Here is a 13,999-nt window from a genome sequence, read left to right as displayed (position 1 = left end):
CCCAAACTAAGATACTAAAGCCAGAATAAGCAGTGTTGTCTACAGCCTTTGGAACTATTTGGACCTTAAACCGCATATGGAACACCTCAGACGTCTAGCTTACTTTACTAGCCTCACAGTGAAGCCAGCAGTCTGCCTCCAGAGACTGAGCAGTCAGTTCCACTAGCAGCTCTCCTTCCAAGCTTATTCAACACATCAGGTGTAATAATCTGCAGAAGGGCTCCGGTGGGGGCAGGGGATAGATAAAACTGATTAATGAACATTTCCATTTAGTGCTGGCTCTAGACGTCGCGAGACGTGCAGATTTTTCGGCGCCTGTTCCAGTGAAAGCAGCAAGTGGTCTTGCAGGGAATGAAACTGTACTGTTTATTTTTCTTCGGCTCAAAATCAAACAAATTATTGGTTTAATTCTGAAGTCGCAGAGCCATTTAAAAACAAAGGCAGAGCGAAGTCTGGGCCTCTTTTCCCCTGAAAGAACAAAGTACTGAGACAAAGTGTGCAGTGCAAAGAATGACATCACTTTTGGACAGCGACTACCAAGTTTGGTTCAAGGCAGGATTTCTTTTTTTTTTTAGGCTAGACTCCCCTTCATTTTTTTTTTCTCCTCTGGCAGTGTGCAGTTGTGTTTGCATAGCTTGGACAGAGTTTATAAATATAGGGAAAACGGCAGACAAAAAAAAGTTTCAAACTTTATTTCTAGCAAAAACATTGTCCCCCTGTCATCAAGTGACCTGACAGTCCCAAGTACATTTCTAGCATAATGCTGGATGGAAAACACAGCCAGTGCTGCATCATTATACAGTAGCTCAAGCAGCCAGGAAATACCTACCATTTATAAAATCTGGTCCTCTCTCATGAAGTATACAGGGAAAATAAAACAAAAGTTAAACATGAGAGCTAAACTTCTAACAGATGTATAGTTGTGTCTCCCCTTTTAAGAGCTCAAATGGACACGTTTGCAATGGTGAGATGGCTTTGAAAACACAGAGAAGAAGCCCAAAAGTCGACGGAAAAATCTGGAAATTCAACATGTTTGAGCCACCAGTCTTGCTGTGAGACAGTCCTGACTATTTGGTAACAGTTGTAATTGATCAGATATTGATCTGGATTACAGTTGTAAACCAGTGAACACTGTCCAGTTCCAAAAGAACCCAGAAGATCCCGGAACTCTTTGCTCCCTCGTTCTCAGTTAGGCCGCCAGATGTCCTGCCGTTTTGGGCTCAGAATTTGAGGCTGAATCCTGGACCGACTGCAGACGCTCCCTGATTGCTGGTTGTCAGGTGGAAGCCTGTGTCTTTCAGGTCGTCATCGCCCTGGAAAACAAAGTTAACTCGTGGTTAATGACCGGAGTCGGTCTCATCAATCTTCTGATATCATGCTGTTTCATTTCTTACATATTTATTACAAAACTGATCAATGCTACACTGGTTACTTTTGGAAAACCGTAACCTGAACGGATTCTAATGAGACACTTTGATTGTATTCCACACAAGTATGCATGGACATTATTACAGTCATTATTATTTTATATATTATTTTCCTGGGTTTCAGTGGGGTTTTAACGACCCATGGTCTGTTTCTGTTTCTGCCTTGACAAGAATAAAACTGGGATAAACAACCAATATCATTGGCATGAAATGGTCTGATTTGTTGGCAAGAGCAAATATCAACACAAAGTTTCATTGAAAAATATCAGTATCAGCCTCAAGCTTCTGGGTGGGTGGACCACTGCTGAAAACATTAGGGACTAAAGGGTGCTCATCATGGAAAACACAAGGAGGAAATGCCCGGACACAAAGCAGAAGCCTGTAGGTCTGTAATCTATTTAACACAGACAGCGTTCAGAAAGCCTGGTAGCTGTATGTAATGGAGAAAGTGGAGCCTAATGTCCTTACCAGCTGACTGTAGCCCAGGCCTCCCTCGGGTGGACGAGGACTGGTGCCTCTCTTCACCCTCTGCTGCTCGCTCTTGGCCGGCCAGGTGGGAAACATGGATGGGTCAATGGGCAACGGCGTCTCGCGGAAGTACTCGTGCTTGAGCCCTTCGTCCGATAAGATCCTCTTACTGGGGCAGTATGTGAGGAATCTGGGAAACAGTCAATGATCTGAGTTCATATGGAGGTGCTAATACACTTGATCGACGTTTCAATAAAGAGGCACAGGCGACGAGGCAGCTCGGATCGTTGTGTGGACTTTGATTCTTTGTAGAAAACCTCTGTGTGTAGACTAAAGGTTAAAAATTGTAAAAGTTCACTTTTAATTTATTTTGCTAAAGACATAACTCGGTTCCAGACCCCTGAGTGACTGCTCTCATCTCCGATTTTTCCAGCCATTGAAATAGGTCTGGTGTTTTGCTCATTGATGGATGTTTGGCCAGTTGGAAAACCAATCAGGGCTTTGTAGGAGGCATTAACCATGGAGACGTCATCTTCTTCTTCTTTTTTTTTTTTTTTTAGAAGTCATCTTTCTGTGCCAAAGCCAGAGAAATAGTGACAAGAAGTGAATACCACTAACTGCTTCTGTGTTGACAGAAAAGTGCGTTGACAAGATAGATGTTTCTATGCCACCCTCCCCAATGGTTCTGTCTGATGTGCATCTATTGAGAGGTGGACATGTGAAGGCGGAGTTTTAATGTAGTTGTATAGAATGTAAATATTGGCAGATGACGTGCAATGTGTAGACACCCCCATTAAGCTGAGAAAAAAACACTTTAAAAATATGGGCCTAGTGGTGTCGCTTTAATATCAGCTGTCTTAACTGTACTACAGCTACACAGACAATCTGGACACAAGATGAAGCCCTGACATGAGGGGCCAGTGGGTTTGTGCAAGGAGTCCTAATTGTATATGTCAGGATCAACACAGCATAATGGCGAGCTGCTTAATTGTGATAATTGGCCTTCTAACTGTGTCTGATTGGGATCTTCCACATGTGAGCAGGGGCAGTGTTGTAAATTATTAACAGCCGGAAAAGATTTTACTAAACAAATTGTCTGTTGACGTGGGATCAGGGACTCCTGAGAAGGACTCCTGACTGGGATCAGACTGACACCAGCTATATGACTCCTATGGGACCAATATTGGCATTGAAGGACAATCCTCCATTTGTGTCCACATCGCTGTTTTTGTTTTAGAATTCCAAGAATGTGCACTCTTCCTGCCCCTGTGAACTTGCTCCTCCTCAGGGCCCTACTGGTTTTCATTTGAGCCATAAAGACCTGTTTATACCTGGGACACGAGGTGATGAAACTGATAACTTCTTGAGGTCCAGGATTGAAATCAAAATCTCTTATCCTGTTAACCTTATTGCACGTCCTACAGTTTAAAGTAGTAAATAAAGTAGGTTCAGAAATCCCTTTCATGCTGAAGCCCTTCTCCTCAGGTTGGATACCAAAGGCCCCAATCTTCAAACACTTTCCTACAGAGGGGGTGTGATATTCCAAACGGCTCTGTCATGTCTACCTGCCAAACAACAACTCTAAACTTCTACTACACCCCTCTGTCTGAAGCTTTTCAAGCAGTCCTTCTCTACGTGTTGACCTCCTGCAGTCTGAATCTGTCCCTGGGTGAACGCCTCATGAGTCTTTAGACAGCTGGAAGGTTTCAGCAGCGCTGGACAGGCGCCAAACTTCCACTGAACCGTGATCCAGCACAGTGGACACGCTGTTACCATCCTCTGCAGCTGTGAGGTAACGGAGAGCTATGGTTTTGTCATTTACAGGTGTAGGAAAAAGCCTCTGTGGGTGGGTAAAGATCTGAGGAGAGAGCTGAGAAGCTCGTCTCTGCAGCTGCTAAACAATGCTGATCTTCGGGATGTGCATCAAAGAATTATGAATTCCTCTCCGTGTGAAAATTATTTTCCATATTAAATGTGTTTTCTCTAAAACATTTTCCTGTCGTGTGGAGCATCACCATGGTGAGTGAGAGAGTGTGTGTGTGTGTGTGTGTGTGTGTGTGTCAAACGGAGCAAGGGGATGGAACGGGACTGCTGCTGAGGCATGTTGATGAATTACCAGTCCGCTACCGTTGTCATGTTTTAAGTCAGTTTGCCAGAAATGCACTGACTGAATAAAAGGAGCTGGAAAGAGTAACAGAATCTGACAGGGTAGCAATGCATTCATCCAAGTGAGGCAATTTCCACTGTGGGAGTCATGCTGATTGTTACTGATATTAGTGGATGATGTCTGTCTTTTATTAATAATGGTCTGTGCTCGATCAATAATGGAAGAAAAATAACACAGCACTTGGATGTGGATATTTTTTAAGACTAATTCAACATTTTCGACCGTGGAGAAATCCCCAATTTTGTCAAACTATGTTGAGTAACAGTAACATTTCAAGTTGACGTTTTAAATACTTGTCATTTTCTTCCTAATTTACTGGATGTGTGGCGTACATGCCTTACTGGATATAGTGATTTGTCAAGCCACAGTTATCCATACACAGTGCGTCATACGCACACAGAGATTGAAAACAGTTGCGATACCTCAGGCTGACTATAGAGCAGTAAAGATACAGTGCAGCCTGTGTGAGGTGTAATAATGTGTTTTGTGTGTGGAATAAGACAGCCTTCAAGAGACCTACTTGTTCATGAGGTCAAATCCTTGGTCTGAGAGCAAGGCTCCAAAGCGCTTTCGCAGGTTGTTGTAGGGATACTCTGTGAAAGTCATCTTCTTCACAGCGGGCAGCTCGCTGTAGCCGGGCCAGATCTTCTCGCTGGGTGACCCCAGATCCTACAGACAACGCGCACGCACACACACACACACACACACACACAAGTCAGCAGACAGAATACGGTTAGTGAAGGAGCGATGGGTATGAGAAATTAAAAGTTAAGTTAAAAGAAAGTATTCATCGACCACAAACATGTGGCAATAGACCAGTCCTAAGCACATTTCAATACAATTCATCACTGGTAAAGACTGTAGGATGACTTGGGAGGCCTAAATGACATCAGGCCACACGGCTGTCGTGCTTTATGCAGATCATCTCCTGCAAATCAGTCAGTCCACTTTCGCAGCACAGCAGGGGTTAGCCACACAGACCCGTGACAGTCTCCTCCCCCTTGGCTCCGTCCTCAGCGGATAAACTCATGTGTGTCTGTGAGGGAGACTAGAGACTTTTGCAGCTTCTACCTGAATCTACGTGTCACTCCTGTGTCCCTGTTTTTTTACTTTCGCATATCGGTACCTTATTGTACTGTTTACTGATCACTTTCATCCGTATAGGAGCTGTGTTAAGTTCCTGCTGATGCAAACATACAAGTTTTCCACTGGCGAACCGGCGGGATGCTTTTATTGTGAAGAATACATTTACATTTACGTTTGTATGTCATCAAGGTAAACAACTTGCTGTGCAGTAGAAAAACGACTGCTCGCTGTTCACGGCATGGCCTGACACGACCACCTCCCCTACTGTGTAAAAAGGGAATATGGTGAGCTTCTCTGTTTCATAATAACTTCATCAGCTAACGTCTACCAACAGCTCCACCCTGTGGTGCGCTACAGAAGTCAATGCACACTCAAAAGATTTACAGGCTGTAAAGAGAAGAGCTTTACCCTTTATGGTGAGGATTTACTTCATTTTATAAGGGCAAATGAGGGCATTTACCTTGAAAACCTTGTTGATTTGGTCAATTTCAGATTTTCCAGGGAAGAGAGGTTTCTGGGTGAGGAGCTCGCCAAATATGCAGCCCACTGACCACATGTCCACAGCTGTTGAGTACTCCTGCGGAGAGAAGAACAATCACAGTGGTAGTCCACAGAAACATAAAGTAGACAGTCTGCCTGGCACGCTTCTGCGTTGGAGTCAGTCATGTGTGTGAAAGTGGATGTGCTCTGATGGGCTGCTGGACCTCTGCCGTCTGGCTGTGTGAATCATATACTGTAAAACTCAAATAGTGTTTCAGTGCTATTTGGTCTTATAAAACAAATCCTTCACAGATGCTGTCTTCTCTTGGAAATGTATCTATCACCTCTATGAAAACCTTAACATTTGTAGTTTCAGGTATTGTATAATTATTTCATCTGGTTCCTGTAATGTGTGGAAGAAGTGTGAATTTGAATTCCCACCTTGGCTCCGAGCAGCAGCTCTGGTGATCGGTACCACAGGGTCACCACCACAGGGGTGTAGGGCTTCAGGGGGGAACCGTACTCCCGGGCCAAACCAAAGTCGCCAATCTATAGTCCAAGGAAGTTAGCTCACATGAATATAGGAATCTATATACCACTAAATGTAATTTTGGGTAAAAGAAAAATGTCTCAGCATTAATAAGATTCCTCCAGTCTCCTTTCATGGCAGATCAAATCCTGTGCAGCAGGGTACAGGACAGTCATATTGGATTTGAAACATTGAAGATGCAGTGTGATTCATATTTTCTATTGTAAGCTAGAATAAAATTCACCTTGATAAATGTCTGTAAAAACCTGGTGTATTTACACACAGACTTTTTTCTGCCGGTCACTTTGCCAGAAATTCATGCTCTAATTGAATTTTAGTAATCATGTGTTGTTGTGCAACTGTGTTGTACTGCTGCCAGCTTCGGAGAAAGCTGTGCATCATCAAAAGACAGATTAAAGGAAACCCTTTCTGTAGTTTCTGCACTCCAAACAATAGATGGATTTTTAAAATATATACACCTTTATTTATTTAAGGGTTAGGCTTTTTTTATTTCAATAATTTGTTTTGAGGAAATATTTAATCAAGTCATAATTCCAGGGCTGGGACTTGTGGAAGTATCTTAAGGTTTCACACTTTCTCAATATAAAAGTGACATACTCCTGATCATTTTCGGACGCTCGTGCACTTTTCACGCCAAAAGTAAAACTTATTTGACATTTGTGTGAAACGGTAGACTTTGCCTCACAGTCATGTCTCCACAGTCGTGTTTATGCTTTGAGCTTAACAGAATCTGACACTGCTGGACTCCGATAAGAATACCAGTTAACTGTTACTATAGCAGATATTGGCAACAATCGTGAACTTTCTCATATATAATTTCCTCTCGTCTCAATCACAAAGATCCCTGAAAGTGAATGCACATTTTATTGCATTAACTTTTCATATGAGAACTCAATGAAAAAAGCAAATCCAATACAGTAACACCACATTGTCCACACTATCTGCTGTATTCTTAATGTCCAGTGTTAAAACAAAACAAACTGTATTTACTGGTGACATGTAGTAGAGGGTAGAGCCTGTGTCCAATATCGTACACCAGGCACTGCTGTTATACATTAATATGTGTTTATTGCATTCCAACTCAACTTTTCTCTGTCTGCCTCATCTACTTCAATTAGTGATTTCCTACATTTCCCAGAAAGCCATTCATCAACTCCCAGAGCTATATACATTTTGCATTTTCAATCAAAAGCTAGATGTGTGGGCACATGATTAAATCTAGCAGGCCAACTAGTTCCTAACAGCCATATAGAAAAAAATAAAGCGGTGAAAGTTAAACCTACTTCATTCTCTTAATCGACATAATTTAATTTAATTTAATTTAATTTAATTTAATTTAATCTAATTTAATTATGGTGGAATACAACTTTTACTTGCTACGGACTCCCTGAGCTGCCCTACCCCAGAAAGAGTATCTGTTGCCAAGGTAACAACTAACTAGCCCCTTTAGTTTGCGGGACCTGAGTGAGAAGCACAGTCCTAGCTTACCTTGAGGATACCCTTGTGGCTCAGCAGCAGATTGGACGTCTTCAGGTCACGATGGAGAATCCAGTTGTCATGGAGATGTCGGACGCCTCGAAGCAGCTGAATCATCAGAGTCTTTACTTCACCTGAAAGAGAAACGTCATGCTTTTACAGAGAAAGACAAAAATCACAAATCATCTGTTTTCTTCACATACACACACACACAAGAGCTCAACAATGTCTCACATTACCTGGCAGAAAGGGCTGTTTCATGGTTTCCATCAGACTCTTCAGGTCATGTTCTACATAGTTCATCACGATGTAGATCTTGTCCATATTGCTTCCAACAACTATTTCCTAATACAGGGGCCAAAGCAAGGGTTAGATTTAGCTAGAACGCTTTAGGATACACATTAGCCAATAAAAGTGTTCATACCTAAATAAATAATTTTCAAATTCTCTCACCCTGACTGTGACGATGTTTGGGTGCTGAGCTTTCAGGATTGTATTGATTTCTCTCAGAGAGGTGATGGGGAAGCCCTCCTTCTCCTTCTCCATCTTTAACCTTTTCAATGCCACAATTTCATCTGCAAAAATGAGACCGTATTCATTGTTTCACAAATAAACACAGCTGAGAACCCCAAAAGCAATTGGACCTGTAGGTTTATTTTCATACCCGTCTTCTTGTCCTTGGCTCTGTACACCACACCGTAGGTTCCCTCCTCTATTCGGTTCAAGCACTGGAATTCCTCAACACTGCGACAACCCTGAAAAACAACACACAATCTAATTGAAGACCTCAACGTATCGCTAACTTGCATTAGATGATTACATATGCATAAATAATTAGCGGGGGGGGGGACGTTTGTGTTATGTCGCTACCGACCTGTAAAGCAGGCAGATATTTGGGCAGCTCCTTCTTCAGCTCCACAGGTGAAATAGGAGGGGAGTCCGGGATGTAGTTCTCTTCCGGGGTGGGGGAGCGAGAATGAGTTTGAGAGTGAGGCGTGGGGTCACCATCTCCGGCTTCATCCTCCTCGTCCTCCTCGTCCTCCTCGTCCTCCATGTCCTCGCCGCTCTCCTCGGAGTCGTGGTCGAAGCGGGACTCTGGCACTGTAAGGGTGAAGACACTTTAGTGTTGCTAAGTGCATTTGAGCTGCGAGAATGCAGATATAATAAATAGATATAGATATATAAACTCCAGCAACACTTGTAGTGCAAAGAACAACTTTATCGTCAGAGAAGTTCCGGAAAAAGCCAGTAAGTGGGCCGTACGTTTAGATTTGTTTTTGTCAAACTATTTTTTTCCAAGGTGAAGAATGAACTTGGTGATGTCATCAGGGTTAAGACATATTGAGACATATTTAACAAAGTCTGCATTACAAACTGGAGGTGAGGGATTTGAAAGAAGTGGGCATTTAGGAGCTAGAAGTTTCTAATGAAAGACACTGTTGAGTTGCATTATGGGAACTTTTTTCTTCTTCTTTTTTTTTTTAATCCATCTCTTGTGAGTCCCCCAACTGTATGGAAGTACAATACTAAATCGATGGAGGACCCATTTAATGCTCAATTATTTTCAGTTGCCGCCTAGTGTTAGTCCCGCTATTACTGACATCAAGGTTCAAGTCCTGTGTTTTGAACTTTTGGTGGTGGGGTTACCTTTTCGTTTGCATTTGGATCACAGACTGTGTTTTTAAGAAACCTGCGGAGCCCTGACACAGCATCATATCAACCTCCAAGAGAAACACTATTATTACTATTACTATTATTATGATTATGATTATTATCTATTAGCCACGCAACTCTTCCATCTAAAATGATTTCCAGGTCAAAATTGTTCACATAAAATGTTTTTAACACTCAACACATTACAATTTAATCGAGCTGCAGGACATTTGAATAACGGGAATAACTCTGCAAATAAGCCAAGTTCTGTAACATCTCAAATTAGAATTGGAAACAGGTGACATGTCCACCCACCTGCAGGTATGTGATTTCCATTTTCTCTCTCCTCTTCAAAGTCTTCCACTGACTGCTCGTCCTCACTTATGTCCTCTGAAAGGGAGGAAGCCACTGTGTTAAACTTGTGATGCTGTGTAACTCCACAAAGCGACACGAGTCACAGCCTTTAAGAGTTTTACCTGCACTCTGCTCAGACCTTCCCGAACCTGAAACAGACTCCTCCTCTTCTTCATCTTCTTCACCCTCACTCTGGCTGCTGGACTCCTCCTCATCATCGTCATCCTCCTCTTCGTCAGAGCCTGATCCCGATGCTACACAAGGAGAGCAAGATAAAATATGTGTTTTCTTTTAATAATTTGAAGCAATTCAACTGCAATACTGGAACTGCCACGTGATCTCGCAGTTGTTGGTTCTGCGGTTCTGTGTTGGCACCAGTACATTCCTGCGGTGCTTCTAATCCACTTAACCCTTCTTGTAAAGTTCAAAGCTATGACGACAAACATCAGTGAGTGATTATCCTCATCCCATCTTCCTGATTAAGTGACAATGTCCTACCAAGGATGTCAGGCCGCCCAAGAGTGTTTAGCCATTTACAGTAACAGACTAACAACCCTAGCCTATGTTGTATAATGGTCATGTCTGCTGGTAGCTGAAAGTGTAGGTTATATCAGCCATTACCAATGGAAGATTCTGCTGTGCTGGTCTTCCTTTCACTGTCACTGATGTCCTGGAGGTCTGCGAGCAGGTCTTTGCCCTCTGGCTTCTCCTCCTTCGATGCTGCAAACAAAACGCAGTGTGAGCTATGCTGAAACGCATGATGATGATCTTGGAGTCATTGCACAAGATACAGTTACGGGTAAATCCAATAAAAGCAAATAAGAGATTTTTTAAGAGACTGTAAAATCATGGTAAACTCACTTGTACTCTTCCGTGGCTCACTGTGTTCGGATCTGTCCCGGGGAAGGCGGGTGGGACTTCGGCTGCGGTGACTTTGCTTTGGCTTGTCATCATACTCATCAGGTAGCATCCGATGGTGAGACGGCACTGTGGACAGGAAAGTCTCTTAAAAGTCACTGCTGCAGATTTAGCATCACAGGGTTAACAGGGTTAAAAATAAAACCACAATCCTTAAAATTTGTAATAGGACAGCGACTTTGGATGCTTTGGATTTTGTGCTTCAAGAAATTGCTGAAATATTAATTGCTTTCTATCCGAGACTGAGATGAGAAGATCGATGTGTTTGTTATGTCAGCTACAGAGCTGGAATCAGAACATGTTTAGCCTAGCTTAGAATAAAGACTGCAGGCAGAGGGAAGCAGCGAGCCTGGCTCTATATAAAGTGAAAAGATATGCCTGTTGTCCTGCAGGCGTTTGGGTTCATTCACTGACCTTCTCGTCGAGCACCTCGCTCTTTGCGCCGCTCCTCAGCCCTCCTCTCCCGATCCTTCAGCTCCCGTTGCCCTTTCTGCTGTTCGCGCAGTTTTCGGTCTCGCTCGCGCTGGCGCTCCAGCTGTTCCAGCCGGTCCCTGTGGTCCAAAAAAAACCCAGGAGAATCCAATCGAGGTCTGTCCAGACAACCAAAAATCCAATCTTGTCATTGTTTGCTTTTTTTTGGTTTGTGTTGTTAAAGCTTGTTTTACTCAAACATAAGACAGTTTATGGCAGCAGGATCGCTGTTATCTTCACAGCTGTACTCAATGATTAACATATTGCCATAACAACCAGACCCACATGGGTTTGTTGTTGTTGCCATTTAGACTTGAGTGAGAAAAGTCACAATAAACTATGGTGATTTTTAACAATGAATGTTTCATGTAACTTCAGATGCTTTGTACAATACATCACATGTACACAGTACAGTCGCTTTAGATTTGGGAGGGAAAAAAGAAAAGACATTTAGATCAATTTCATGTTGCTCAACGTATTTAACATACTGAATACACTCCAACAAAACATTAACATTCATTAAAATGTACACTGATTTAACCAAAGTGGTATTCAAAATAATAAATACTTCTGTGTCTGAATTAATCGAAGACAATCTAATATGTGGCGCCTTTCAGAGGTCGGTGCTCACCTCTCTCTGCGTGAATGAGCTCTGGCCTGTTCCCTTCGTTTCTGCCTCTCCCAGTCTCGCCGGGCTTTGTCTTCTTCCCACTGACGCTTCCTGCGTTCGCTCTCTCGTTCTTTTTCTTTGTCTTTGGGTCGTGCATGTTTCACTGCTGTGGAAGTAAAAACCATGAGCGGAAGCAGATCTGAAAAGTACACTTCCAAACATGTTGTATTCAGCTGCGAAACACATGTTTGTGTTTATGCAATTAAGCAGCACTCCCACACCTCCTTCAGCAGAGTGACTGCGATGACGTCTTTTATCTTTTCTCTTCTCCTCCTTCCTGTGGTGAGATTTGTCTTTTCTTGCTATTTGTTGTGGAGGCTTGATTGCGAGTGAGTCATCTTCCTCTCCCCTGCAGAAATGTAAAGAAAACATTGTACTCTAAAGAGCCAGTGACACTGTGTTGCACGTCATTTTCAAACCATGGCATACATACTTTGTTAAAGTTAAAACATTACATGCATACTTACTTCCACCATGAAAATACACTTTCCTGAATTGGCAGTAAACTTAAACATTGTTTCCTACAATTCCAAGTACCTGTCCTCTGTAGAATCATCCCGTGTGTACGGGGAATTACGAATTGTTATTTCCATCCTTTGATCCCGTAGTTCTCCTTCCTCCGGAGTGTCTCGTTTGGCTTCCCGATCATCCGCCTGTGGAACAAGGCCCTGTGTGAACTGTGCAAGACAAGAAGGGCAGAAGATGTGATTAAAGCTAGAGAGGCATCATTAAAATGTCCTCAGTAAAGAAATAAAGTTAATACAAATACCAGAACATCTGGAATGTAGCTAACGCTTATGTCCTCAATTTTAACAAATTTCTTGCCAGTAAATTTTTTTTTAAATAAATAAAGTAAATAGGTAAAACATATTTATTGTTTCCACTAGAAGTGTTTCTTTGTGCATGTTTTGGTGCAAAGGCTTCAGAAACATTATTTAGAGAATGGGACACTAAACTCTTACATTAAAGTATAATAAATAATAATGGAAATAACAAAAGCAACAAAGATATTGGCAAATATTACTGTTACAAGATTACTAAGAATACAGAGTTTTCAGCCCTATATTTATTATACAATGTACCATTTCAAGTCATCTATTTATAAACTCACCATGTTGTGTTTTAATGTAAAAATTCTTCTACAGATAAAACGTGTAAAAAGAAAAAAAAAAATGTAGGTGTCATATGGGTCTTACATCAGCTTTGAGATACTTTACATTTTTCTGGCGCTTGGGATCTGTTCGCTCTTCTAATTCTCTTCTGCGTTTTTTCTCTTGTAGGATTTCGTCAAGTGTTTTAACTTTCCAGGTCTCCTTTTCGTCCCCCATCAGCGTCCACTCTCCACCGCCTGCTCCACGTCACACACACATACAACACACAAGAGTTCAGACAAGAGTCTACCTCTTATTGGTCATTGTTTCTCCCATTTATCACCCAATTTACATTTAGTAGTTGTCAAAAGAACACCACTGGTAATAATCATTATTATAATCTCACAGTTTGTCCCACTGTTCTAGTATGCTTAAGAACCTTTACTTATGTGATCAATACAGGAAAAATGACTTCGGAGAATTTCCATTCAAATTCTAACTTTAAGGCCTTCTTGTAATCAGTAGTTATTTAATATCTGCCATAAAGTGAAATAAGACCTTTAATTACAAGTTTTTATTCACAACTTTAATAACTGATTATACGCATCTTATTTCCAGTGTTGTCCAGTGGTGAAAAGTAACCAAGTGCCATTTACTCAAGTATGGTACAATTTTGAAGTACTTGTTCTATACTTCACACCCCATGCTACATTTCAGAGAAATACTATACTTTTTACTTCACTACAGTTATTTGCAACTTTTACTTACTAACTACTTTTTAGATTTAGAAAAGAAACATGAGGAGCTTATGAAGTATAATGCAGTGCTTTACTATTAAAATACCCACTAGTGTATAAAAATATCTAAAATTGGCTGCACATTGAAAGCTTAATATCCAATAACATAATGTGTTAATAATAACATAACACTCTGAAAGGATTCTGCATTTTTATACTGAAGTGCATTTAGATTCTGTACTTTTCCTAAGTAACATTTTTAACCCAGGAGTAATTTTAGACTTAGACTTATTTCTACTTAACTAAAGAATCGGAGTAACGTTAACGTTACTTCTTCCGGCACTGATGCTGTCCCACCAAAATGCAGTGCGGGGACCATTTCGAAAGCACTGCAAACATGGTCTTGTTTACGACAAATGTGCCTGCACATACGAATAATAAAGAAATGGAC

General features: G+C 41.6%; 1 protein-coding gene across 15 annotated transcripts; it reads right to left on the bottom strand.

Annotated features, from left to right (window-relative positions):
• Nucleotides 1-676: 676 nt before the first annotated feature.
• Nucleotides 677-13,068, bottom strand: cdk11b (cyclin dependent kinase 11B). Of its 15 annotated transcripts, none has more exons than XM_070909704.1 (19): nt 12,938-13,068; nt 12,258-12,397; nt 11,942-12,069; nt 11,682-11,859; nt 10,994-11,169; nt 10,523-10,648; nt 10,283-10,381; nt 9,784-9,915; nt 9,623-9,697; nt 8,529-8,755; nt 8,319-8,409; nt 8,108-8,229; nt 7,894-7,999; nt 7,667-7,788; nt 6,070-6,177; nt 5,609-5,725; nt 4,583-4,731; nt 1,896-2,085; nt 677-1,313 (listed from the first exon to the last, which is right to left on the bottom strand). In XM_070909704.1, exons 1-19 carry the CDS (start codon nt 13,046-13,048, stop codon nt 1,221-1,223), a joined length of 2,490 nt encoding a protein of 829 aa, XP_070765805.1. In that variant the 5' UTR covers nt 13,049-13,068; the 3' UTR covers nt 677-1,220. The 15 variants fall into 15 exon arrangements, with proteins under 15 accessions (XP_070765805.1, XP_070765806.1, XP_070765808.1 ...); XM_070909705.1 differs by having other exon boundaries at nt 11,682-11,826; nt 12,938-13,065; XM_070909707.1 differs by having other exon boundaries at nt 9,811-9,915; nt 11,682-11,826; nt 12,938-13,065.
• Nucleotides 13,069-13,999: the final 931 nt, after the last annotated feature.

The sequence above is a fragment of the Enoplosus armatus genome, chromosome 8 (assembly GCF_043641665.1).
Source record: "Enoplosus armatus isolate fEnoArm2 chromosome 8, fEnoArm2.hap1, whole genome shotgun sequence".
NCBI lineage: Eukaryota > Metazoa > Chordata > Actinopteri > Centrarchiformes > Enoplosidae > Enoplosus > Enoplosus armatus.
Note: the sequence above shows the minus strand (reverse complement) of the source record. Positions and strands in the feature narration are given on the sequence as shown.

Coding starts and splice junctions, on each gene's coding strand:
- cdk11b (XM_070909704.1), bottom strand. CDS start 13,048: ATGGGGGACGAAAAGGAGACCTGGAAAGTTAAAACACTTGACGAAATC. Junction 5,726..6,069: donor AGCTGCTGCTCGGAGCCAAG/GTGGGAATTCAA, acceptor TTCTCTCCGCAG/GAGTACTCAACAGCTGTGGA. Junction 1,314..1,895: donor GCCTGGGCTACAGTCAGCTG/GTAAGGACATTA, acceptor TTTGTTTTCCAG/GGCGATGACGACCTGAAAGA.